Below are 27293 nucleotides of genomic sequence, written 5' to 3' on the forward strand. Positions count from 1 at the left end.
AAATCGCAGAAATTGTTAATGGTCCATGGGCTTCCTCTATGGTTATACTGGTGGCTTGCAGGTAGTCTTTGCGGAATTTTTCTTTTTCGAAATGCTTTATATCATCTCGAATTATTATGGCTGTACCTCCATGTGCTTTATCATCAGGATGATTTGTATGATAAAGCTTATATTTAGGAACTTTCAGATAATTCTTGTCCGTAAAGTGTGTTTCGGAAACCATCATAATGTCAATATTTTGTTCATTTACGAACATTTTTAGTTCCCTGGCGTGTTGTTGGAGCCCATTGGCATTCCAGACGGCGATTTTGTAACTATTGGTTTCAGGCATTAGGCAAGTTTGCTTACGACGGTTGTGAGTAGACCAAGCATCGTACTCATTTGATCCATTAGTTTGGCCATCATATTTTCTAATCTTGAGATGTTGCTAGTTTCAGTAAGTTGAGATATTGTCTCTCGTTTTTGTGCTGAACCATTTTCAACTATTTGGGCATAAGTTATGTCTGGTTGACTTGTTCTGGTAGGTAGTGGTAGATTGGTAGTAGTGGATTGTTTTTGTTGATGCCTTTTTTCCCTTAAGGCAGGATAGAGTTTCTGCTGTAGTTGCTTGTGAACTGCGCAACCCTTGTAGTTCGCTGGATGATTTCCGTTACAGTTAACACATTTCACTTTTTCATCGCGAACTTTACGAGTACAATCTCCTGTCTTATGTTCTCCTGCACATTTTACGCATCTATATGATTTGCGACAGTAAGTCTTTGTGTGCCCGTGCGCTTGACACCTTGTGCATTGTGGTATAATTCTCTTTATATGTGGTGGTTCGCATTTAATAATATTATTTTCCAGTTTGGTGATTTCATACACCGCCTTATTATTTCCATTAGGTTTTATGTCTATATAAAACATAGGCAGAGGTTTTTTTGTCGTGTGATGTCGTATATTGTGAATATTTACGACCTCGTGGCCTTTTTCAGCTAGTGCTACCTTGATGGTGTTAAAGTCCGTCCCGTGATGTAATCCTTTTAATACGAATTTAAATGTTCTCTCGGATTTTGGCCTGAATGTATGGTATTGGGTGTTTCTTTCATCTAATTCTTTTATAAGAACTTTAAAGTGATCCGCTTCGAACAATTGGATTTTAATTGTTTCATAGCTCACTGTTTTAATTGTGTAGTTCGTAGTAATGGTTTTCAATAAGTCATGGATGTTTTTTATTAATCCTACCTTATAGACTGTTATTGGTGGTGGTTTGGGAACAACTTTTTCAGGGCTTGGTTGTATGTTCTCTTCAATTTCTTCCGACAGGTTGCTAAAACTGTTTTTTGTCTCTATCGGTTTCTGCAACCAATAGTCACTGATTCTTGTTTGTTTCCTCGCGATTTCTTCTTCTGGACTTCTCAATCGTTTTTTGTTAATGACTGTAGTCCATTCTGATGGTGGAGTTTGCGTTATTGCTGTTTGTTCTAATCTTATATCAAAGTGTGCAGGTGATTTGGTTGAATCGCTATGGTTTGCCATTTTTTAATATTTTAATATTTTATTTAATTTACTTCCAGAATATAAAAAAAATAAAATAAATACATTGTTTATTTCACGCACTTCATTTTTCACTTACGTTATTTTAGCACTAGTTTTTTACTATAAATACTATAAATGAATTTCAAAAGGACTGTTGTAAAATAAGATGAAATAATTTTAAACACTAATAAAAATGAGATGCAGTCCTTTTGTCTGGTCACGTAAACACGTATTCACTACACTTTAGGTCCACTGAGAGACGGATAGCCGTATCTGTTATGCGTTTTTAACACTCAATTAAATAACCGTAATAAAATACTGGGTTTTTTAAAGAACAGTATCTTTTTATAGCTTGGACCGTATTGAAAATACGTCTTCACCCTACGAAGGTTGGAACTGAACTAAATTATATTTGATAACATTTTTGTTCAATTATTTTGTTTAGATTAGAATTTTGTTGTATGTCAAACCGAAACTGAACTAAAACTCAGAGTTGATGCGGCAGCATTGCGACGTTTTGATGTCACAAATTTAGATGACGTACGTACAAAATAACTTTGAACAGACTATATATTATATATTATATTTTGTCATCTGCATCTAGATTTTATATATGATTTTATTCTTAGAATTGTTGTACTTTTATGTATACAATTTATTCTGTTTGGTTTCGTCTATTAAATATATATTGCAATCTAAGAAAGAAGAAAATATTCATATCACCTGTTTTTTTAGCTAGATTGTATAATATGTAAATAAATAACAAAATAGAATCAACAGTCTATAGTAATACTTTTCAATACTGACGACTTAGTAAGCAATTATAGTACGTTCTCAATAATATATATTTAAAAATCTATTATTTGTTTATGCTGCACTATTATCTCACCTCAAGCTACGCAGATCCATTCATGGAGGATCTCGTATAAGTCAAGGTAAATGAAATATTTATTACCAGCCCATTGTTCCCATAGACAAATCGAGAAATATAGTTATAAATTACTTTTTATATCTTTATCATGCCTTAATTATAGTGACTGTTATTTGTGTTTATAAATAACAGGTAATCTCTGATCGCTAAAAGATACGCTGATACTAAAAGACAACTTAATATTCATTATGGGAATTTGAATATAAATATTTTTATAATTTAAATCATCTAATATTAAATAATTAAGGGAAAGCCAAACATACGTCTTAAGTTTACAGCAATTATTTTCAGGAAAATGTATAATGGTTTTTGGTAAATTGTACGTACAGAGTACTTTTACATATATGAATTAATTTTGATTATTTGACAATTATATAGCATATCCGGAAATGCTGATTTATACACCAAAAAAAAATTAGATTTTATTCTCCATTATTAAAAAGGCGTTAGTATGTTCGTTACAACATTTTGATAGTGATAATTTGAACATATTGATCTTCAAACCGAATATTGATTTTTTTCTGATTTATTAACACTTCTCTTCATTAGTCATACTTCAAATTACACTTATATCCACTGTTACTACGAGGGTCACTATTTATATTTCGGGAAAAGGAAAAAAAACAAATAGTTCAGCTGTGAATATATTTTATACTGTTTTTCAAAGTACTCACCACGATGATCGATAGACTTTTGCATACGCTTAAACCAATTTACAAGGCATTTATTCCATTTCCAATGAGGTATCTTCAAAACTTTGATTTTTGAATGCTTCAATAGCTTCTTCAGACGTCGAAGATCGTTGACCACGCAGTTTATTCTTCACGGATGAGAACAAAAAGAAGTCATTGGGCGCCAAATGAGGTCTGTACGGCGGATTACCCATCAATTCGATGTTTTGAGTGCTCAAATAGTCTTGTTTGAGAGCTAGACATTGTCATTATGAAGGAATAACAATCCGGCGTCTCTTGTTTGTTTTCTTATTTCACCGAAAGCTTCTGGCAAACAAATGATTGTTCGTGTGCGAACAACTTGTGTTGGATTTGGTTCATCTTGGAACACCCATACAGTCGACTGCTGCTTACTTTCGGGCTCATACGAATATATCCTTGATTCGTCACCTGTCACAATTTTATAAACGTCTTTTGAAGCAGCGCGATTGAATTTCTTAAGCATTTCTTTGCGATCACGAGCTTTTTTTGAGCGATTGTCAATTTATGTGGTATCCAACGCGAACATAAAGTTCGCACCGCTAAGTGTTCATGTAAAATCGCATATATGCTGGTGGAACTAATGCTTAGGGATGCCTCAATCTAACAATAAGTGACATGACGATCTTGCTTAATCATTTCGCACAGAGCATCCATATTTTCTTGCCCAACAGCCGATTTTGGACGACCTTCACGAGACTCGTGGGACAGCAAACTACGACCACGATTGAATTCACTAAACCAGCGATACACGGTGTTTTTTGATGGAGCTTCATCGCCAAAAGTCAAATTAAGTTGATTGATGCACTCTCGTTGTGATATTCCACGTCGAAAATCGTAAAAAATCATCGCAGGAAAATGTCCACGATTCGCTTTCATTTTTTACCGAGACGAAACTTTCAACTAAATGTAAAATAAACAAATAGCGTCTGCGCGACAAAATGTTCTGAGTACGTATATCGTCAAAAATGTCAAACTTTACGATGGAACCGTCAGATGGACTCACATGACAACAGTGTTGCCATTTCCCGAAATATAAATAGTGACCCTCACAGATAGTTTATCTGCCTTATTTAAGTTAGTAGCCATTTAATTTGTTATATTACGCAAATGTGCTAGATATCTTGATTGGTTTAGTTCTCTTGAATCTGAATTCTACTTCAGTGTTATCCAGTATTTCAGTGTAACAGTTCTATTGTTAATGTCGGAGTGGAAACTTTCCTCATATCCATTTTGTTGCATCTTGATTTCTTTAATGACTATTGGAAACCTAAGGGCTAGTTAATTGTTCCTGGAATATCTCGGTGCATCTGCGACACTTCTTAGGACTTTATTTTGAAATACTATTATTTGTACACTGTCAACTTATTATTTATTTCAGTACAAGTTTTCTTCTTTTTGTATGTAATTTTTTGAAGGTTTGGGTAATGTTCAAAATACTTGATGAATCTGAACTGCATGTTTACATGATATTTCACATTTTATGCTCATAAGATCCGTAGTTATGAGTCTTTAAAAATCTTTATTAGTTTATTATTACTCTTTCCGACAATTAATTCTTGAAAAACGACCTCCACATCAGTACATTTTATTTGGCTTAAAGGCAAATATCAATAATTTTGAATTTACAAAATGTCTCAATTTTTGTGCCGAGATAAATGCAGAAAATGTTACTTTTATTTAAGGATTTTAATATGTAAGAACATGCATAAAAATACAGGTCATTGTTTTTGTACTGAAATTCATGCTTTAGCGTTTTTTTTTTGCCTTAAACTATAATGAATCGAGTCAAGAGCTTGAAGACTGGTATAAATCACTGGAAATTTTTGTGAAGCAAATGTGGTAATAAACATTCTGGGTAAAATAAACTCTGGGTTATCTATACTAGAAAAAATATATAGTTATATAAAATAAAAAATATATTAAAGTTATAAAATAAAAAAACTTTTAAAACACAAAAACTATACTGCTGAGGAACTGAGCTACTGTAATCCGGTTTTTCTGACCCTGAAGTGCAAACTTCTCTCAAAATTTCAATAGACTATGTTAATTCACAGTAACTTCACTTTTACTTCGATGGCCTTATACCCTGAATTGGGATGATTGTGTCGGTAATCCACATACTATGATTCTTTTTCAACGCTTGGATGTTTCCCAGTTGGATTAATTTATGGCTAGGGATCTTTAAACACCTTCAATGCACCTTTTGGGACCTCACGACATCAGCTAAGATGTTTTTAACCGAACTCTATATAACCGTACTAAGGAGTACTTCGAGAACCTGTCCTCACTTATTGATAATCAGTTTATACTCACATAACTGGGATTAATTGAATGAATTCAAAAGAGAATAGACTTATGATTTCCTACCGACTCCTAGGAATCCTACCGACTGCACCAGTTATAAAATATGAAAGTGTTTAAAACATAAAAACTATTATTTAACTTTAAAAACTATTTTATTTTAAGTAAAGAAGATGCCATTTATTAAACGATGGTACAAAAAGACATTAAGGGTTTTTACCAATTAGAAAGAAGACCAAACCCATCTCATTCCATTACACCATTCGGTAATAGAATGAGATGGCTACCACATTAATGCCGTTTCAAACCTTTTAAACGTAGCAGTTTCATTGCTTGCCCGACAGAATTTTCTTTAGCATCTTACGAATGGCAATGAAAAATAGATTTACTACTATAATACGAAGCACAAGAAGTTATGGTTTAGTCGAGGGGAGTCATCTACATCGACACTGAATGGGTATAAAGATGTAGTATACTACGCGTTGATAAACTCGATTAAAATTGTTACTACAGTCTACTGACATCAAGAGAACATTGAACGATGTAAACAGACGTAAAGTCATTATCTTGCATAACAGCATTCGACCACTGTTACATCTAAATAGTTCTCGTGAACTCAGCGTACTCACCAAGCGTAACCCCTTTTCCACTTGTTCGTATTGATGCATCATGACTTTTTTTAGAGAGCTAAAATAAATTTTTCTGCAAAGAATTCTTACTCAGCTCAATACTCAAGTAGAAGAAAATATATTAAATAAGTAACGATAATGAAAGTGATTAAAACATAAAAACTATTATTTAACTTTAAAAGCTATTTTACTTTAAGTAAAGAAGATGCCGTTTGTTAAACGACGGTACAAAAAGACATTAAAGGTTTTTATCAATTAGAAAGAAGACCAAACCCATCTAATTCCATTACACCATTCAGGCTGTCTTAAGAACACTATCTGTGATGCGTGATATAACATGTTTACACAAATACATTCAATAGCATTTATCATCACGGTATTTTATTAGAGCTTGCCAAAAATTAAAAATTTTACCGCGAAAATAATTCAAATCAAGAAACTATTTATTGTTAGTGACATCATCGCGATGTTTCGATACGAAACAAAACCGCTTCCGTCGGTTAACTATCCGACCAGTAAAAATGAGAGCAAATTTTCCATTAGAAAGAACAGTACGGTTTCCATGACGATATCGAAACAATACTCGACCCGGCATCCGTGAAATATCCGCTCAGTTCGGGCCACTGGCTTATGTTAAATTAGACGACGAACATTGTTCTCGCCAACCAGGAAAAAATAACCCACGTCCCTCTAACTGTAAATATTTAATTTGATGTTATTATGCTCACTCTTCCGAGCAGTTCTTTTCGCAAAATAGGAAACATTCCGTCGGCGGAGGAATTACGACTGTCTGCATCGATTGGACTGTTAGAAAAACGCCTTTTTCTATCAATCACATGTGGTTTAATCATTGTTTCCGTCGAGTTTTATTAACGGACGATTCTTCTTATTCTAAGATCTATTTTTGTTTTATTATTCTACTTTACGATATAAGTACCAAATTGGTGCCAAAGAATGCATTATTTCTCTTTCCCTAGGTGAAGAATTACGCAAATAGTGGAAAAGGATTTGCAAACACTGAAAACGAATAATGTGGCAATTTTCGATAGCCTAATTCTACGAGAACTTGCTTTCTTCCAGGCAGCATTACTTTCAAGTTTCTAATATTACTATCCATTATATATGGCAAACCTGCAGAACAAGTCGAATCTTACAGGCTTATTTCGCTACTACCTGCAATATCAAAGCTATTTGAGAAGCTGATATATAAACGTGTTAAACATTTGGTAACAATACCAGATTTCCAGTTTGGTTTTCGAAATCACCATTCAACTATCGATCAAGTGCACAGAGTAACTGCGGCTATTGAAAGAGCGTTTGAAGAAAAGAAATACTGCCCTGCAATATTCCTGGATGTCTCACAAGCTTTTGATCGGGTTTGGCATTTGGGATTAATCTGTAAGATGAGCAAATTGTTACCGCGTAACTATTGTCAATTGCTGGAGTCATATTTATTCGGAAGAAAATTTAGAGTATCGCACGAAATGGCGTTCTCGACATTTAAAAATATCTCGGCTGGAGTTCCACAAGGTAGCGTCTTAGGACCTCTCCTGTATCTGCTCTACACTGCTGACATTCCAACAACAAAAGAAACACTTCTTGGAACCTTTGCAGTTATTATAGCAAAAGATATATCTCAGCCTAGGGCAATAGAAAAAGTGCAAGTGGCAGTCAACAAAATCTACAAATGGACAAAAGATTGGAAAATTCAACTTAATAGCTCCAAATCGGTCCACGTTAATTTTGCATTAAGGCGAAATAATAAAAACTTAATATTATCACTCAATGGATGCCCGATTCTTCAAGCAGAATCAGCAAAATACCTTGACATCTTGACGATAGATTAAATTGGAAGCATCACGTTAGAAGCAAAATAAAACAACTATACTGATTAGTCGGAAGATACTCTCAACTTGATCTAAAATCAAAGAGGTTGATCTATAATACAATTATAAAGCCAATTTGGACCTATGGGGTGCAAATATGGGGTTGCACTAAAAATTCAAATCAGTTAGTCATACAGCGCTGTCAAAACAAGATTATTCGATTGATTACCAATGCCTATCGCTATGTAACCAATGAAGAACTGCACGATGACCTGGAAATCAAATGGATTTGCGAAGTTGTGCAGGATTTCGCCTTGAAACACGAAAGAAGATTACTAAATCATTCTAACGTGGAAGCAATACAACTGCTGGACAGCGCACAGGATGTCAGGAGATTGAAACGAACAAAACCATACGAACTTATTAACTTATTATGAACTTAATCGCATTTTAATGTCTCCAAAGCTATTTTGTATTCAATGTCAGGTTCAAACAGAAAAATAAGTCAAATTTATATCAGTCTCCCATGATGTTTTGATCCAGTTTGAACCTAAGTCAGCATTGTTATCAGACAGATTTAAGGAGATATTATAGTTCAAGCAAAAATCCAGGAAGCGTTTGAAAAACTGTCTAATAATTAATAAAATCCGACATTGACACTGACAGCAGTTGGTTTAAAAACGGACCCAATCATGTAGTTATAAGAGTCATTGAACATCAATGATATTTGCTTAATCAATTTTGGAAATGACCGCTGGGGTGGTCAGCAATCTCTTTTGGTGAAGCTGTGAAGAATAAATGTAAACAGCAGTTAAACAACCTGTACGATTTCATGGTATTGATATTTCTGTACATAAAATAACAGCTTTTCATTTAGTATGATTGAGTTATTCATGTATAGACACTAATTATGAAACGCATAAAACTGCATTTTCGATTCTCATTGTTTGTGTTATTTAATTTTAAGAAATCTGCTACTGAAGCCGTTTAAACACTTTTAGATACATATGGAGATGCTGCTCCATCGTATTTCAATTCTTGGTTTTATATTTCGCGTTTTAAAAATCGTTATTTTTATTTCAGTGGCCTAGAAGACTAAAAAAAGACCCAAAGGGGACTTATTGGGCGATAACCCAACTCAAATATCAAAGAAATTTCAGACAACTTAGCAGTTTATAAGCGATGGGAGAGATTCAAGGCCGGAAAATGGTTACCACATTAATGCCATTTCAATCCTTTTAAACGTAGCAGTTTCATTGCTTGCCCGACATAATTTTCTTTAGCATCTTACGAATGGCAATGAAAAATAGATTTACTACTATAATACGAAGCACAAGAAGTTATGGGTTAGTCGAGGGGAGTCATCTACATCGACACAGAACCGGAATGGGTATAAAGATATAGTATACTACGCGTTGATAAACTCGATTAAAATTGTTACTACAGTCTACTGACATCAAGAGAATACATTGAACGATGTATCGTTGCAAATAAGACCAAAAGTAGCGAGTAACAGACGTAAAGTCATTATCTTACATAACAGCATTCGACCACTGTTACATCTAAATAGTTCTCGTGAACTCAGCGTACTCACCAAGCGTAACCCCTTTTCCACTTGTTCGTATTGATGTATCATTACTTTTTTTCGACACAATATCAGCATCTCCTCCTGATTTCTGCGAGTTAGAGAATTAAAATTAATTTTTCTGCAAAGAATTCCTACTCAGTTCAATACTCAAGTAGAAGAAAATATAATAAATAAGTGACGATAATGATAAGTGACGCTGATACTTGAATCTTATGTCGTTGGCAGCTGTCCAATCCTAGTATTATATTAAATTATAACGATTTAAATTAAACAAATGTACATTATTTAGCTGCTGAAAGAACACTTTTGTTAGATAGAAGCGATTTAGTTTTACGCCCGATACAAAATCTTATCTAACGTAATGCAATATAAAAAAAAACTAAGGATATCAAATTTTTAAAAACAAGCCCTGATCGTCAAAAGACCTAATACATTAATTGTCCAGCTTTGTTTAACTTCCATGGTTACCTGTTTCGAATATCAAAATGCAAAAACCACAACAATTTTGTTTAGACCTCAATATAACTTAACCCACATACGAACTGTGGAAATCAATAAATTTAAATGTTGAAAGCAAATGCGGATCTAAACATTAACTATTTTAACAGTAAAATTTGTCATTCATTTGAGTTATTCCTTCGAATAACGTGAGTCATTGTCGGTTGCCGGTAATTAATCAAAAATGTTGAAAACTTTCGAGTGTTAATTTCGCGTTTCTGGTACACGTACAAGAGTTATGGTCCCGTCTCAACTTTGTTTGAATTCTATTCTTGATCATGACTCTCTCTCTTGACGTTGATTTCCTTTCTACTAATAAACAAATCTTATTTTAAGTCAGTGTTGGTGTTGAACCACTGTATTTTTGTTGTTAATAATATCTATTTTTTATTTTTATTATCTATCATATTTTTTATTTTAATATCTATTATCTTTTTTTTATTTTCAGGTAAGCAAATACAAACAAATGGATCATTAAAAACAGTTGATCTCTACAGCTCAGTAAGTTATTTTATGTAGTTAATAAGTAATTATATTAGGCATACGTATTACGTATATTAAAATTATTTTACACCTACTTTTTTATATCTATTTTAACATATATATCTCTATTGTTACTTGCGTAAGAACTACTATTCTATATTTTTTTGCACCAATCGACACGGACCTTTTTTTGAGCGATTGTCAAATTGTGTGGGATCTAACGCGAACATAACTTTCGCACAGCTAAGTGTTCATGTAAAATCGCATATATGCTGGTGGAACTAATGCTTAGGGATGTCTCAATCTCACAATAGGTGACATGACGATTTTGCTTAATGATTTCGCACACAGCATCGATGTTTTGTGGCAAAACAGCCGATTTTGGACGACCTTCACTAAACTCGTCGGACAGCAAACTACGACCACGATTAAATTCACTAAACCAGCCATACACGGTGGTTTTTGATGGAGCTTCATCACCAAAAGTTTGTTGTGATAATCCACGTCGAAAATCGTAAAAAATCATCGCACGAAAATGTTCACGATTCAGTTCAGATTCAGAAACTTTCAACTAAATATAAAATAAACAAATAGCGTCCGTGCGACAAAATGTTCTGAGTACGTTGTTATGTTCAGTTGACGTTATGTCAAAAATGTCAAACTTCACGATGGAACCGTTAGGGGGACTCACATGACAACAGTGTTGCCAATTCCCAAAATGTAAATAGTGACTCTTGTAACTACTAACTGTTGTTTGGTTGTGCTAGATGCTCATTTATATTAATTATTCTCAATGCTTTGTGAAAATGTCAAAGCCTACATAGATTCTAGTGAAGTTAAGCAAAATTCTCTCTTTTTTTTAGCAACATAAATTATTGGATGGAAAATTTCAACAAAGTTCAAATATGAGGTGCCGAACCAAGTTTTCACTCTCATCATGTGTAAGTCAAGTTGAGTGCTAATTAATAATAATATTAACTATTCGCAATGTCGTGGGAATATAATGGTATTGTTGGTCCAAAGAACGATATCGTATTCGTTTGTTGAATGCTTTAATAATTAAGGTACTTACCACACACATATCTAAAAATTGTGTTCAAATATGTAATTAATGATATGAAAAAGTAAATGAGAACTATTCTGCCAAATTATTGTAATTTTCTGAATTCAAATTTACGATTTACCATACCATACCAATAAATGAGTCAAATATTGAGGTAATTATTAACAAAATTAAATAAATAGTGAAGCAAGTAAATGGTCAATATTCACTGAATAACGATTGACTCAATATCGTTTCAATGACATAACATTAGAACTATGATGACTAATTTTGAAAAACCACTGAATAATATTGTCATGTATTTACTATTTCTAAAGGAAATAGTGGTTTTCAGGAGAAAACGCTTTTGTTATTTTAACAGGTCAATTGAAAAGTCCCCGGCCTACCATAGTAAAACACATTTTTTTATTCAACATAATTCCCTTCAAGGGTGATACACTGATTATAGCGACCCTCCAACTTTTCGATACAATTTTTGTTGTACGATTTGTCCTTTGCTTCAAAATAGGTCTGTTTCGGCGATCACCTCGTCATTCAACGAGAATTTCTTCCCAGCGAGCATTCTTTTTAGATCTGATCTGAATAGTTCCTGGGGGCGGATCTGGAGAATACGGTGGATGAGGAAACAATTCGAAGCCCAATTCATGGATTTTTGACACGGTGCATTGTCTTGCTGAAGCAGCACTTTCTTTTTCTTCAAATACGGCTGTTTTTCGGCGATTTCGTCCTTCAAACGTTCCAAATAACGCTATGTAATAGTCGCTGTTGATGATTCTTCCTTTTTCAAGGTAGTCAATGAAAATTATTCCATGCGCATCCCAAAATACGGACGCCATAACCTTGCCGGCCGACTGTTGCATGTAACCCATGCTTTGGAGCGGGTTCATCGTGTGCAGTCCACTCGGATGACTGTCGATTGGACTTCGGAGTGAAATGATGGAGCCATGTTTCATCCATTGTCTCATATCGACGCAAAAACTCGTTTTTACGCTTATTATCTTCAAACACTGCTCCGAATCATCAACTCGTCGTTGCTTTTGGCAAAAAGTGCGCTCGGGCGGCAACCACTTTGCACAGAGCTTTCTAATACCCAAATATTCGTGACTGATATGATGTACATGTTCAGTTGATATCTTTAGAGTGTCTGCTATTTCATTCAATTTGAATTTACGGTCATTCAAAATCATTTTGTGGATTTTTTAAATGTTTTCGTCGGTAACAACCTCTTTTGCGCGTCCACTGCGTTCACCGTCTTCGGTGCTCATTTCACCATGTCCAAACTTAGCATACCAATCCTTGATGGTTGATTTTCCTGAGGCAGTGTCCGAAATGTTTGCTTCAACTGTATTTTTTTCCCTTGAAAAAGCAATATTTTATCAACACGCAAATTTCCTTATCCATTTTTTCCACAATAACAAAAGTTGTTTCACTCAAAATAATTCATATACTAATGATCCGACAGCTGTCAAATTTATACACATATCTTTTGAGGGTTAGTGCTAACTAAAAAACATATGAATTTTATTCCAGTAGCGCCATCTACGTGTCAGGCCAGGCACTTTGCAATTGACCTGTTAAGATTTAAATTGGCGCCATAACGCTCATTGGTATCTTATCACATCAGTATACAGTATTAAACAGCTAGCGACATCGACGTAAAAGCATCAAAATTATTTACGTGTTGTACATGGTCAAACATAGATAAAACAATCAACAACAACAAAAATACCCAGAAATCGTCGAAGTTCATATGTAACAAAATGAGGTTTGCATCCTAAACTTGAAAGAATATTGATATATCTATAAAAACGATAAAAAAAATTTTTTTTGAATATTGAGAAGGTATCGAAACTGTATTTTCCTACAAACCGATATATATTTTTTGGACGTTGGGGTAATACATTTATAATACATTTATTTTAAGATAAGGGTATACGAATATATCGATGCTTTTCTACTTTTGATATCCCTACAGTTGCCACTGAACACTGTCGTATTTCTCTGTCATTGATGTTTATTTTACCATGGTTATCTGTATTCTCTGGTTATATTTTTTGAAATTCATAATATATGCAATAAAATATATGGTTAATTATAGCAATAATTGTGAAGATGTTTTTTTTTTCGAGGAGATACTTTCACACGCCGCTCCTTAACCTCTTCTTTTGATTCATAATCATGGTAGTTTCATCCATAGTGGTTCCTTTTAATTATTTTTGGTTTGGTTACATTCGAAAACGTTTTTGTTCCTTAGCAATAGACATTGCACGTATGACCTATTATATCTTAATTTAGTACTCTGATATGTTGTATCGCACATCGACCAAGAGTTCATATTCATAGGGAGGCCCGTAATGTGCACAAACAATATTACTATGTTGCCAATTGTTGTAAATTATAAGTATATTTAAGGAATAATATATATAAATATATATATATATATACCACTACACGTTTCTGCTAAATTTCGATATTGTTAAAAAAGTATCGATATTTTTAAAAATATATCGAAGCTAACATGTCGATATTTTACTAGAACTAGTAAATGGCAACGTCGAAAAATGAGGCGAAAACCACCGAAGTTTATCGAATTCCGACTGTCACGTCACTCAGAGTACTCACCACTTTGGTCGACCGGAGGGATGGACTGTGGACTGTATCAGGGTTGTTCCGAAAATACTAAAATAATGAAGGGACCCCCCGACCGAATGGTACCCATACTCGGACATTGCCAACCATAGATCCTTGTGGGAGTAAATATGCGGCATCCTGTTGAGTTGTAGTCGCTACAAGTATTTTATTTAGCATAAGGTTTACTTATGAAGATAATTCATAATTTTTTTTTCTAAAATGATTGTAATTATATTTAGTTCGTATCACTCGAATATATTTCACAGACACCATCAAGATTTATCTATTTGATTTGTCATCCCATCCGATTGATTTATAGCGATTGCACTTAAATCCCGTTATATATCCTTAGCGTTCCAATCTTGAATTCGCCTTCTTTATTTACAGAACGTAATTTCTGATTTCTATATTTTTCGATTGTATTTTCGGTCCCGGGTTATGCGTAATTGAACTGTTAAACCACAACTGAATTGGTGAGATAGCTCGATCGAAGTTGGCTTTGCGGATATGAACGTTACGATTAAGTTCGATGTTGGATTGTTCAACAACAGTTGCATAGGAGTAATAGATAATTCAAGGTAATATGTTTTTTTTTAATAATTTTAGTTATGATGTTATTGAAAACTTGGTAAACTGTGTGTCTCTGTCTTTTTTTTCATTACATTTTTACTTTACGTTACCGACTAACCTACAATTTATTTCCTTTCTTTACGAAAACTTAAATCTAGATATATGTCTAGGAAGCCTCATCGGCCCTACCTTAGCTTCGAATAATCTTTATGTACACTGCTGTTTTTCTATTAACTACGCTATACAATATCAAATGATTTAATGCTTTTGAGCCTGTGTCATGTTCTAGTATTATCCAAGAGTTATATTAGTTCGATATTGGCATGAGAACAGAGTCTATCTGTGGTTCTCTTGATTTCTTGAGTGGTATCTAAAGATGTGGGTGTAAGTAATCAATCCTGTAGTATCTGGGCACCTACAATATACTTCTAAGACTTTGTTTTGGAAAACTTGTATTTATATTATCTTCCTACCAGCGAAGTTTTGCATCAAGATTTATTCCCAGTTACTTAGCGGTATTGCTGGAAAGTTACTATTATTTGTTATTATTCGTGCTTGTGTGGTCTGATTATACGTGAACAACACATGCATAGATTTACTTCAATTAATTTTTATTTTGGGTTCAATTATTTATATTGTCACTTGCAATGTTGTAATTTTCGTGCGGCTTCTTCTCTATAGTCTCCGATAGCAAGAAACACAGTATTAGTAGGCTTCGTGTTGTTTATGTAAGATTTTAATAGTTCAATGTATTGCTTCGGTAACTTTTTTTGTAACTTATGAACAAGAACATCATGCCATGCCTTATCGAGAACTTGCGCTACATCTATTACATTTGTTATTCTATGCACCTGGTCAATTGCTGAATGTTTGTTAATTAACCCAAATTGGTGAGTAGGTTTTAAGCTTTTTCTCTCTATAATTCATTTTATTATTTTTAACAGGAGCTTTTGAAATAACTTAGACATTACTGATAGCAGGTGGTACGTCTATAGGTTTTTATTTCATTTGATGATTTTCCAGGCTTTCAGGTCATTATAATTTCAACCATTTCCTAAACGTCTACGACATATTTTATTCGAAAGGCATCATTGATCAAAATAGTAAGTTTTATAATTCCCTTTCTAGGTAGTTTTTGCAGCAATTGTCGTTTTACTAAGTCATTGCCTGGTAATTTTGATCGCTTTGGGCTAATATCAATTTTGATAACTTTGGTTACTTAATACTTTGCTTTGGCATAACTAATTCACGAATTTTCATATTCTATGTCCGGCAAATTATACTCGATATCACTTTGCATAATAAATAAGATATAATACCGAAAATGGTAGTAAATTGTCTTTTAACCTTGATATAAGTACATTATTAATATTTAGTTCCTAGTTTTTGGTGTAATAAAGATTACTGGCATCAAAAATCAGTAAGTTGTTGGACAGTATTTGTAATTAAAATACGTATATGAAATACAAATACATATTTGGTATTTATAATTCAATTACTTCTTAAAAATGTAATTTGTAATTGGTATTTCAAGTTGGGTCAGTTGATAAGACCTCACTATCTCGATCATAGAAGTAGAATACTTGGAATAATTCAGGATTGCATTTTACTGTTATACGATAATTCTTAGTTCTTTTATCGCGGCAATGCGCTTTCTTCTAGCATTGATTCTTCGCGACCTTTTCGTTAAAATCACATTCCGTAACGGCCGTTTTCGTCTGATTTAGCTCCACCACTGCACTGACTATTTCATGAACCCACAAAACCACCTAAAAATGCTTTCGAGCTTTCGAGTGGATTGAGGCGATTAAAATAAAAGGAAAGAAACTATTTTATTGACTGTAATATTTTTTTAAGGGAAAATACTGACAAATTTAGAGGGAATATATGATCCTTTTGCATTTTAAGTATAAATCTTATAATTTTTCGATCACAGTGATGTTGAACTAAAACTAATAGCACATAACACCACTTACCGATAATATAACAAAATTAATACTTAAAATGGCATAATTTGCTTTCCATCCGCTGATGGAAATGGGACATTTTTTATAACCTGGGACATATATTTTTAATTGCTTCATTCACCCTGGGACCTGGGATGCGAAACGGCCACGTCATAAAGCTGAATTGTCATTTCGGCTCTAATCAAAATTAAACTTGGACATCGCGTTCGGCGACAGATCTCACATCGACCGACGACAATAAAATTTCACGCTGCCATCAGAATTTCCTCTAATCCCATCCGAACCCGATATAAATTTTATTAAAGCCGGGCTTTAAACGGCTAAATATTGCTTTTCCGAATCATCAAATTCACGACGGAATCGATATGATGGCTGATGTATTATATTGTAACGTATTTGGGTCAGAAATAGTAACACATTCATTTTTCATTTAGTTGTGCTTTTGTTGTGTTTAGTTGTCCGATTCTGGAACAGAACAAAATGGTGTGAATAAAGTTAAAAAAAACAGAATTAATAAATAAGAATCAATTGAGATATTTATTAGTAATGCTGTAGATTAGTGGTGTTGGCCACCGAGACAAAACTTACAATAACTAACTTACAATGTTTCTCTACAGTGACTTAAAACTTGGTACTTATCTAGAAAGACACATTGGCCTTTAGTGTTTAATAAAACAAAATAACACAAAAGTTAGTAGTAACTTTCAGTGTTTTTATCGTTTAGTACACTTCACTACACAACTACACAAAGTGTACTTGAGTCTGCGTCCTAGTTCAGTGTTGTCCAAGATTTGGAGCACTTCGGTGTTTACATGGGAGTGGAGTATTTTCTCATGTCTTGTAAATCTCTTAATTTTTTCTATGAAAGTTGAAATCCGAACGTCTTGGTGTAGATAATTGTTCCTATAGCATCTGGGCGCATCCACAATAATTTTTATATACAGCAGCAATTTATTATGTAGAGATATTTTAAATTTTCTTTCAGATGACCAATACATTTTTTTTCTAAATTCTAATTCAAGTTATATGAGAAAAAGGAAAAACATGGGGAGGTATGACAGAAGAAGGGTTTTACAAAAGGTTAGGGTTATACAAAATTGATAATTAATAGACACATAACTGCTTAGAAACAATATCATTAAAAATATAAAACAATTCATAGCAAACATAACAGGGAACGAGAAACATACGGTAAAAAGAATGGAAAACTACAAAAATAAAGTAAATAGAGATACCAAATAATAAGAACAAAATTAGAAAGAATTAGAGACTGAAATGGATATCTGGATTAGAACTAGGGAACTAAGGAGGCCACAAAGTTACTAAAACTATAGCTAATAGAAGTAAAAGATAAGAACTACAAATAAAGATGGGTAGAAATTAGAATAATTCTAATTAGTAATAATAATATAGTTATAGTAAATCTAGAAGAAGAAGATAAATTGAGGAAAGACATGAACATGGTAACCAAAAGCTAAGAGAGGGTGACAGAACTAACGATCCAAAAAAAAACACAAACAATAACAAAACAAAACGAGACAATAATAAAATATTTTACCCATACGAGAGTAAAATACGAAAAAAATTTAGAGTAACATCGAACAAAAATAACGGCAAATATATAAATAGAATTGCCGAAAGAACAGTAGTATGTTATAAAACAATATTAATAACAATTTTAATTGAAAGCCAAGTAAAATACAACAATAAACTCAAAAAATAAATTAAAAAAAGAACAAGAAATCAACAACTGATAAATGATGTTAACAAACTAGAAATAAAGAATGCGATATCAGTATGAGAATAAATAAATAAGGGAGAAAAGTGAAAAATATCAGAATTAGCACATGAAATTTAACGACGATATTGGCAGCTGGAATTTGAAGAAAATTAAGGAAAACTGCAGATATAAAATAATAATGTGCTCTTTTTTTAAATATTTTGAAGTCTCCTTTTTTTACGAACGATGACTTATCTGGACTGAACCTACTGTTTAAGGCATTAAGCCTACCGACTGACGAGTGACCAACTTAAAAATCATCCTAGAAAAAATCCGATCTTACCCAGCCTGGTCACTGGTGTGACTGGGATCATTTTCCTTGTCGGATTTTGCACTCTTTCCGAGGACAATCAGAAATATTAAATAATCACAAACATAAAATTTACGACCATGCCATGATATATTCTAATATTTAGATTCTAATTTTCATGTTGTGTGTTAGGTCAATCGTCCATTTATTTTATTTAGTTATCAATATTTTATTTTCAATACAAAGCCGATTTGTTCATACTTCAGCGTAGAATTGGTTACCATTGTAAACAGTTCATATTACTTTCAATTATTACAATTAAACAGTAACCAGGAATGCAAGCTGAGGTTTAAAAAACTTATATTTAAAATTGATCAGTCATTGTATGTAATCCGATACTAGTTAAAATTATTTTCATTTTAACCCAGTTTGTTTTTTGTTCTAGTTTTGTGTGTATATTCTAATCGATACATTTGATGAAGTGTTTTCCTTTTTGGCAAATAGTTTTTTTACGGAATATGGAATGGAAGAGCGATTTATCAATGAAGTTCGTATATTTTTAGATATTAATATTTATTTTATTATATTCGACACAAAATAAATTGGTCCAAACTTCGATCCATTTTTTGTAAACACTTTTTTATATACCACTTCACAAATTACTATTATATTATTTTTTACTCAAAATATGTTATAAGGGAATAACGACTCGTTATAATATTAGGCTGCGAATATAAACCAAATTGCAAACACTAATACTGAATTCTCAATTGTAATCACTAGTACTGCTTCTTACTAGCAGTATTCATCATTCATTTTCTATATATGGATTATCTGACTTCATTGACACCGGATTAGCCATCCTTTAAGCCATTTCGCAACTTTCGCATTTCAAATCTTACTTAAAATTCACATCTTTATAAAAGTGCTTTAATTTTTTATTAATTTTCGTTCCTTAACTGGTCTTATTTACAGTAACGCTTAATAAAAATAATCATATATGTATTTATATGTTGCCTAATAATATTACTGTCAGCATTCAGTCATATCTAGTCATAGAATTACTTAAAATCACTCATAATCTATAAATTATACATCTACTGTTATAACAGGTGGTCGATATACTGCTGACATTTTTCTTCCTATTAATTTGAAATTGTAATTTGTTTTAGTTTGAATTTTTAGGTTGCTTTGTTTTCTACTATACTTTGCTGATATTTCTATTATAATCAAGAATAAACAGTCATCATTGCTATTAATCAATTTTCAGCGCTTGAGGAGGCTATTTACTTTTCTACAATGTTGTTGTCGCAGATGCAGAAGGCATTAGTTATTCATACAATATATTGAAGTAATTTGAGTTTGTCTTTGCTTTTCGTTTTTATTCATATATTAATTTCCTTCCTTATTATTTTCCACCATGACGCATTAGTATTTATATTTTGATGAAGAATAGAATTAAATGTACTATAGTTATCATGGTGTCTACCAATTCGTCATTGTTGAATTTTAACCACCTACTACTAAAACTCGTTACAAAATGAATAAAACATTTAATTGATTAATTAAATGAAATGCATTATAATTTTCAATATATTTTTCAGTAAAACTGAATATGAAAGGATAAACTACTATGTTTATAAAGCACATTTTTTATATAATTTTGAGGAGGTAGAGCAAAAATATAAATCTGTTTTCTGTGATGCCTCTCATACTCTTCGTTAGGCTTTGTTATACAGTCATTATTGATGTATGCTTTTCATTACTTTAAAAACACTTATTCATTTAAATTGTAACATCATCTCAAGAATGTATACAAACTTAACTAATTCATTACCTAACTTACATTTCAGCAAGACTAATATTATGGTCTTTAAATCATTTATGATTACTTTCGATCCTAGCTCATTCATTTATTAATCTATGTGTAGATATGTGTAGTTTTAATTATTACAATAAAATAATTTATGAATGGTGCACGTTACAATTAAAACTGATGAAGATGCATTTAAGAGACCGAATGTTTATAAGTCAACGAACTAGGAATTCAATAACATACACTGTCGTTAACTCGTATGTTGTAAAGTCGAGTATAAAATACACGTTTCAGACCCAACAATTTTAGACGAAGTTCTTTCAATACCGCTGTATAGGCCAGCAGGTTGCAACTAATAACTAATTTTCAGTTTACAAACGATAGTGCTGTGTTAAATCATCAATATTGGTTTATGGAGTAGTTTCATTTATCAACCGACCGATCGTAATTGAACACGTTATTATTGCATGATTTATCGTCTAGCATATTCAACAGTCTACTAATATCTAAGAAATGGAGACGAATATTATAGTGAATAATAAAATTTAATTTATGGGTTAGGTCGTATTTATTTGAGGAAGGTTTATTACTATCGAATTTCCATTAAAAAACGTTTATGCAAATAGTATAGGAAGTTTGTTACAAAATTTATTACATAAAACGAACAATGTATAAAATTCTATTACGTATTATCATTCTGTGGGTGTTTCGAAGCAAGGTTCTATGTGCAATCATCGGCGTATGTTATTTACATGTCTGAAAATGTAGTTTCTCATTGTATTTATATATAGAAGGCGCCGAAGAGAGCATACTTTGTTTTGAAGACCAAGTCTAAGCTGAACAGTGTTTATAGAGCATGAACAAAAACAAATAGGCAAGTCGAATAAAAATAAATTAAAGCATAATTATGAAGCTTTAAGGTGATATTTATTTCTCACATAGTCATCATTGAGCCAACACTTTTCTTCCAACGTGTCATGTTTTTTAGTTTTGTCAGTGAGAAATACTTTTTCTCATTCTCATTCTGTTTTTATCTTATTCAGAATTTGGTGGCTGTTTTCGCCAAGTATTCTAAGCAGTTTTTAAAAGATATTAACTTGGCAGAAACACATCTGGACTAAACTTAAACAACTCGACAGCAAGCTCCGTAGTATGACTTAAGCAATGAAAGTAAATTGATGGCATTCAGAGTAATCATTAAGACAACCTGAACATATCGATATTCAACTAAAGGGCACAGCAAACAACAGCAATATTGAAATATTAGAAAGATTAGCTCTGGACTGAGCATTAGGGAACAAGGAGCATTATGAACTTCAATATTCCCCAAAGCATGGGCAATAGGTACATGTATCTAGATCTCAATATGAGAACAGTGAAACAGGAATGATAGCATGCACACGAGCTGACACTAATGCTGAATGGAATGGGGGACAATAGCACGCAAGGCTAACGACATGTGACCTACCCAGTCTGCTCCCACAAATGGAAGCTCTTTCTTAAAAGAAAATATAATAAACAAACAGATTAAAGAATTTGGACAACACAGTGACTTATTGCTTGAGCCAGATTACTACGGCGCAAAATAGAGAGGGGAAAAATAATCCAAGCTGCAACTTGGAGCAAAACCTAGAACCTTAATTAATTATTTCATAAGCAACTTTATATCATTTTCCCACAAAATGCAATTATATTATTATGAAAATATTAACACTTTTGTTTTGTAACATATTTACTTTTTATTTTGTATGTCATATAAAATGAATCACACAGCTGTATATGCTATTGTGCTCAGATATAAGATATACCTCAACATAAATTTAGAATATTTACTTTTAATTTCATGAGATTTTTTTTATTATTTAATTATTACATTGTTACTAGTCGTTTCCGACTAACCTACAATTTGTCTTGATGATAACTTAAATCTAGATCTATAACTAAGCCATTCGGCCCTATCTCAGTCTCTGGTGAAATAAGGTTTATACACGTCACTGCTGTATTTTTTAATATATGCACCTCACTACACTACACTTACACAAGATCAGATGGTTTGATATTTTGAGTCTGTGTCCTGTTCAAAAAGCTGTAATACTTCAATATTCTCATGAGAATGGAGTCTTTCCTCATACCCTCTTGCAACTCTCTTGATTTATTGACTGACTGTGGGTATCTGAAGGTCTCGATGTAGGTAATCAGTCGTAATAGTATTTGGATGCGCCCACAATACCTTTCAGGACTTTGTTCTGATAAAATGGTATTTTTTTTATATTACTGTTTGCAAAACATCCCCATAATTGAACTCCGTATGTCCATATAGGTTTCAGTATTTGCTTATATAATAACAATTTATTATGTACTGATTATTGTGATTATCTTCCAATTAGCCAGTACGTTTTCCTATATTTCAATTCCAGTTCTTTTCATTTCTTCTTTATATGTTCCTTCCGTCGAAGTTTTGCATTAACATTCATTCCGAGATATTTAGCGTTGTTGCTATATAGAATGATAGTATTATTTAATGTTATAGGTGCTCGTACGGTCTGATTGTAGGTGAACTGCACATGCACAGATTTACTCTCGTTAATGCTTATTTTCCAAGCTTGTGTCCAATTATTTATATTGTCACTTGCCTGTTGTAATTTTCGTGAGGCTATTGTATTCGTGTTATTATTGGCGGTGACTTCAGTACAAAATATACACTTATAACCAAGGGTAGAGAATTATTAAATGATATGGTTGTGAAACAATTTGGACGGGTTCGCCCACATATTGGCCAACGGATCTAGATACTACATCATTAGAAACATTTCAAGTAATTGAAGAATGCAAATTGAAGAACATCTAGCGAGAATTGAAAAAGAATTGAAAAATAAGAAAAAATCTTGTCGGGAGCTTTTCAATAAAGTTTGACTTCTTTCGGACCAGTATTCTTTACTTTAGCTTAGGTATATTAGTTTTATTAAATTGAATACATACTGATGTATTAATCCCGTACTCGCCTTACTTGTCCATTAATGCAAGTACAACAGAACAGTAGCATTGTTAATTGTTAAGAATTGTTACTAAGCATATCTAATGTAAAATGTAATTAATAATAAGCCACATATTAAGAAAAAATGTGTGAAGAACTCAGCACTGTCAGTATATAATAATATTTTGCTTTACAAGTCTTGAAACGGTCGCAAGGTACTGCGAGGTATTGTGGGTGTTCCATGGTGCATTCTCAATGATATTCCGCATAATATACTGAAGATATAAATTGGCAATAACATTATGAGGGGCTATGCCCAAATACTTAAACATAGGCTCCATGGCGTAGTCAGAAGATTAAAGAAAATAAAACCATGGGATCTAGCTTAGTGAAGTAGTTATATGCAACATGTGCACATTAAAAGCAGTGGCATACGAGTAGATGCTGAGTGTCAAAAGTGTCAAAGTGTCTATCGTAGAATAAGAACTTTGTAATTTTAAAACCGTAGCAAAGGTAGGATTAAATTTAGCTTAGTATTAATTTAACTAGATTACTATAATACATAATAGTAATTTAAAGAATATATCGATGTTTTTATAAAAAAATATTGGAAAACAAAAGTGTTGATATAATGACCAAAAAAAGAATCTATATTTTTTAAATACTAAAAAATAGCGGTATTAAAAACTATTTTAAAATTACGTATCAAATACTTAATTTTAAATGTTTATTAAAAATATCGATTAACAAATATATAAATATATATATATCAAATATATCGATATTTTTAGAAATGGAACTTTTAACTTTTTGTTGCTGACACTGATAGAATATTTACTTATTTATTTTTATTTTTAATTATATGTTTACAGTAATGTTAAACAATTATTATTATTTAATGTGAAATCAAAATACATATAAGGAGACATTGTTTGTCGACTCATTCCCCCACCTCCATCTAAGTTACGATATTATTTTGCTCGGCAAAAAAAACGGTAAAATTAATTCGGTTCGGAGTTTTAAATTGTTAAATTAAATGCGTACGTCCACGGTCACCAGCTGAAGACCGCACTCCTCCGCTTCGAAAGATCGATAAATATAAAGCGCGCCTTCACGTTCTCCTCCTCGACGACGACGACGTCAACGACGTTCGCTCCACGTGGAAAACGAGAAGCACGACACGGCACGGTCGTTCGTTCGGCAGTCGACTCCGAGATACCGACGCGGTCAGCGGCTGTCATGCCTTCGGGTCTCGCCAAAGCCGTATCCACTACGACAACGACGGTCATCGAGATAAATCGCGACATTGTCCTGGTGCTCGGTCATTATTCCGCTTGGGAACGGTCTCTGGGACGAGCGGGAGCCACCTTCGATCACCCACCGGTTCTGGTGCAATATGTGACGTAGACACAGTGGTTGATAGACACCTGGTGCATGTTCGTGTACTGTTTTTCGGTGGCTAAAGCCGGATGTAGCAGGATCGGATCTTCGTCGGCCAAAAGCAAAAAAGGTAATTGAACGGCCTCGGCATGATAATTGCAGAAGTTGCTGATTGTTGGATTTTACGGTTATCGAGACCGATCGGGGGGAATATTGCGATTATGTGGCGTCGAGATTTCATCGAAGAAGAAACTAAGCCGGATTTTACAGTTGGGTTCTGGTAAAAGCCAGTGAAGGTTAACGCATCTCGGATGAGTCACCTTCACAAGACGTAGCGTAAATGCTAATATTGTCGCGATTCGTCACACTGAACGCAATTGGCACTCCAAACATCTATAGATGTATTTATTCATATTCATAAGCTTTTGTTCTGTTAACCTACTAATAGTGAACGCCAGGTACCTGAATACTTGTGCGTATTTATTATTATGCCATTGAGCCTGGATCTAGAACTATCTTACGGTTGAATTCATGTATGAAATATAGCAACAATATCTGATATTTGATTATAGTAGCATTTTTCTTTTTCTTCCCATTTTATCAACTTTTTCTAAGCAAACTAACTAACATCAGTCCGCAAATATTCCTACTGACTACTGATGAAACCTTTCACTGACGAAGAGAATCGTTACTATAAGGAACTGATCTATATGATTTTGTCCTTTGTGCTTTTGTTTTTTGAAGACTCACATATCATTGTCCTTCAAAAATGGTAATAGTCCACTCTAAATCATTACCGTTGTGAATGGAATAATTTTGTGATCTCTTTTAATACTCTTTTTTTAACCTAGTTCTTGTATTTTCTTAAAATTGTAGGGTAAATTCACCGATTTATAAAAATTTTAATTTTATCTGTATTTAAGAAAACACTGAATCTGAACTGCAGATCTAAATTTTATACAGAGCTTACCAAAATATCTCCAATATTCTCGTCATATTACCCTAAAATCAGAGTGTTTAAACTGTTAAACACCTTAGCTGGTATGAAAACAAAACGCAAAAATATCAATTTAAGTCACAAAAAAATGGTGATACAAAGTGGATATGTGATAGCAACAAGCAAATATCAGCTATATTTTCGGCGAATTCATGATTTTTTTTGGCGTCAACTTGGATTTCTTGTTGAGTTAACCTATTGCTTAACGTGATCCTCCAACCACTAATCTCGGTCACTGTTTACCTATAATTAGATCCCTAAAGATTATATTGGTGGGGATTATCTGTGTCATTTTTACTCTCTCCCCTATTGCAAATATATAGGTCTGCAATGATTTTCCAACCTGTGATACCATTAATATATTCTGCTATGAAATATGAGATATAAGAAATGAGAAAACAAATATTTCGCATGAGTCGTTATTGTCATTATTGTGAGAATCAACACAATTCCTCAAAAATAGAATAGAATAATTCAAACTATAGCTTGGAGCCAAACCAAATAATCTTAATTCATTTTATTTCTTAACTGAATGTTTATCAAATTTTCTAAAGACAATTAAATTGTTAAGATAAATAATACAACATCCCAACATCTGTGTTGCTTCCTTTTAAACATTATTAACGCTTTTCTTTTGTAACATATTTATAGATTTCGTATGTCTTATAAAGTGAATCATACAATTGTATATGCTATTGTGTTCTAATATAAGCCATACCTCAACGTAAGTTTAGTATATTTTGTTTTAATTTCATGAGATATATAATATTGGCACTATTAAAGAGACTTATGCAATTATTCTTATACGTTTCTTCATGTTGAAAATAATAAGTATTTTATACAGGGTCATTTTAACAAAATTTTATCGAAAACACAGCAGGATTTAATTAACAGAGACCATTCAGAAACTTGTCAATGGATTTGTCAATATTAGCTTATCAGCCAGTGTTGATTTTATCACAAGTTAGCAGGAATTTACAATATGTCGGGCTAAGTACCATATTTGTGTGAAAAAGTGATTCTTGCGTTGGACTTTTTTTACAGTTTTTTCTGACATTCTTTTAATTCCGAATTTTCTCAAAAAATTGAAATGCTGCTTAAATATAGTGAAATAGAAAAAGTTGTTGGACTTTTAATGGCTGAAAGTGGTTATTAATAATTATGAAACGTAAATGGAAATTTCGTGATTGTTCCTTGTAGATATTTTGAAAGTTGAATGAAAGTATCGTATGAAGGACTTCTATCGAACCAATCAATGAAAACATTTTGTTGCACATTTTAAGTCGCATTACATACTCAATTGATGACATTATTGTCTTATATCATCAGTATTTTTTCGTTCGTCGAGGATGACGAATTTCGATGTTATGTCGTAGTA

The 27293-nt window shown here is 32.8% G+C and overlaps 1 protein-coding gene across 7 annotated transcripts in view; it reads left to right on the top strand.

Moving 5' to 3' along the window:
• The window catches only part of trc (Serine/threonine-protein kinase tricornered), a 253736-nt gene that overhangs the window by 166286 nt on the left and 60157 nt on the right, over window positions 1-27293 (top strand). For 3 of the 7 annotated variants that reach the window (XM_076408907.1, XM_076408905.1, XM_076408906.1), the window contains exon 3: window positions 10453-10505. The exons of 3 other annotated variants lie outside the window; for them this stretch is intronic. Coding sequence is in view for 1 of the 4 variants with exons in the window: in XM_076408901.1 (XP_076265016.1) it covers window positions 24973-25048 (76 nt within the window). In the remaining 3 variants the exon portion in view is untranslated. Of the gene's footprint in view, window positions 1-10452; window positions 10506-24697; window positions 25049-27293 lie in introns of those variants that run through there. One more of the 7 variants, XM_076408901.1, reaches the window with a different exon arrangement.

This window comes from Rhynchophorus ferrugineus, unplaced genomic scaffold (genome assembly GCF_030347505.1).
Source record: "Rhynchophorus ferrugineus isolate W39M unplaced genomic scaffold, kcgeb_rfMv2 rfM6, whole genome shotgun sequence".
Classification (NCBI taxonomy): domain Eukaryota; kingdom Metazoa; phylum Arthropoda; class Insecta; order Coleoptera; family Curculionidae; genus Rhynchophorus; species Rhynchophorus ferrugineus.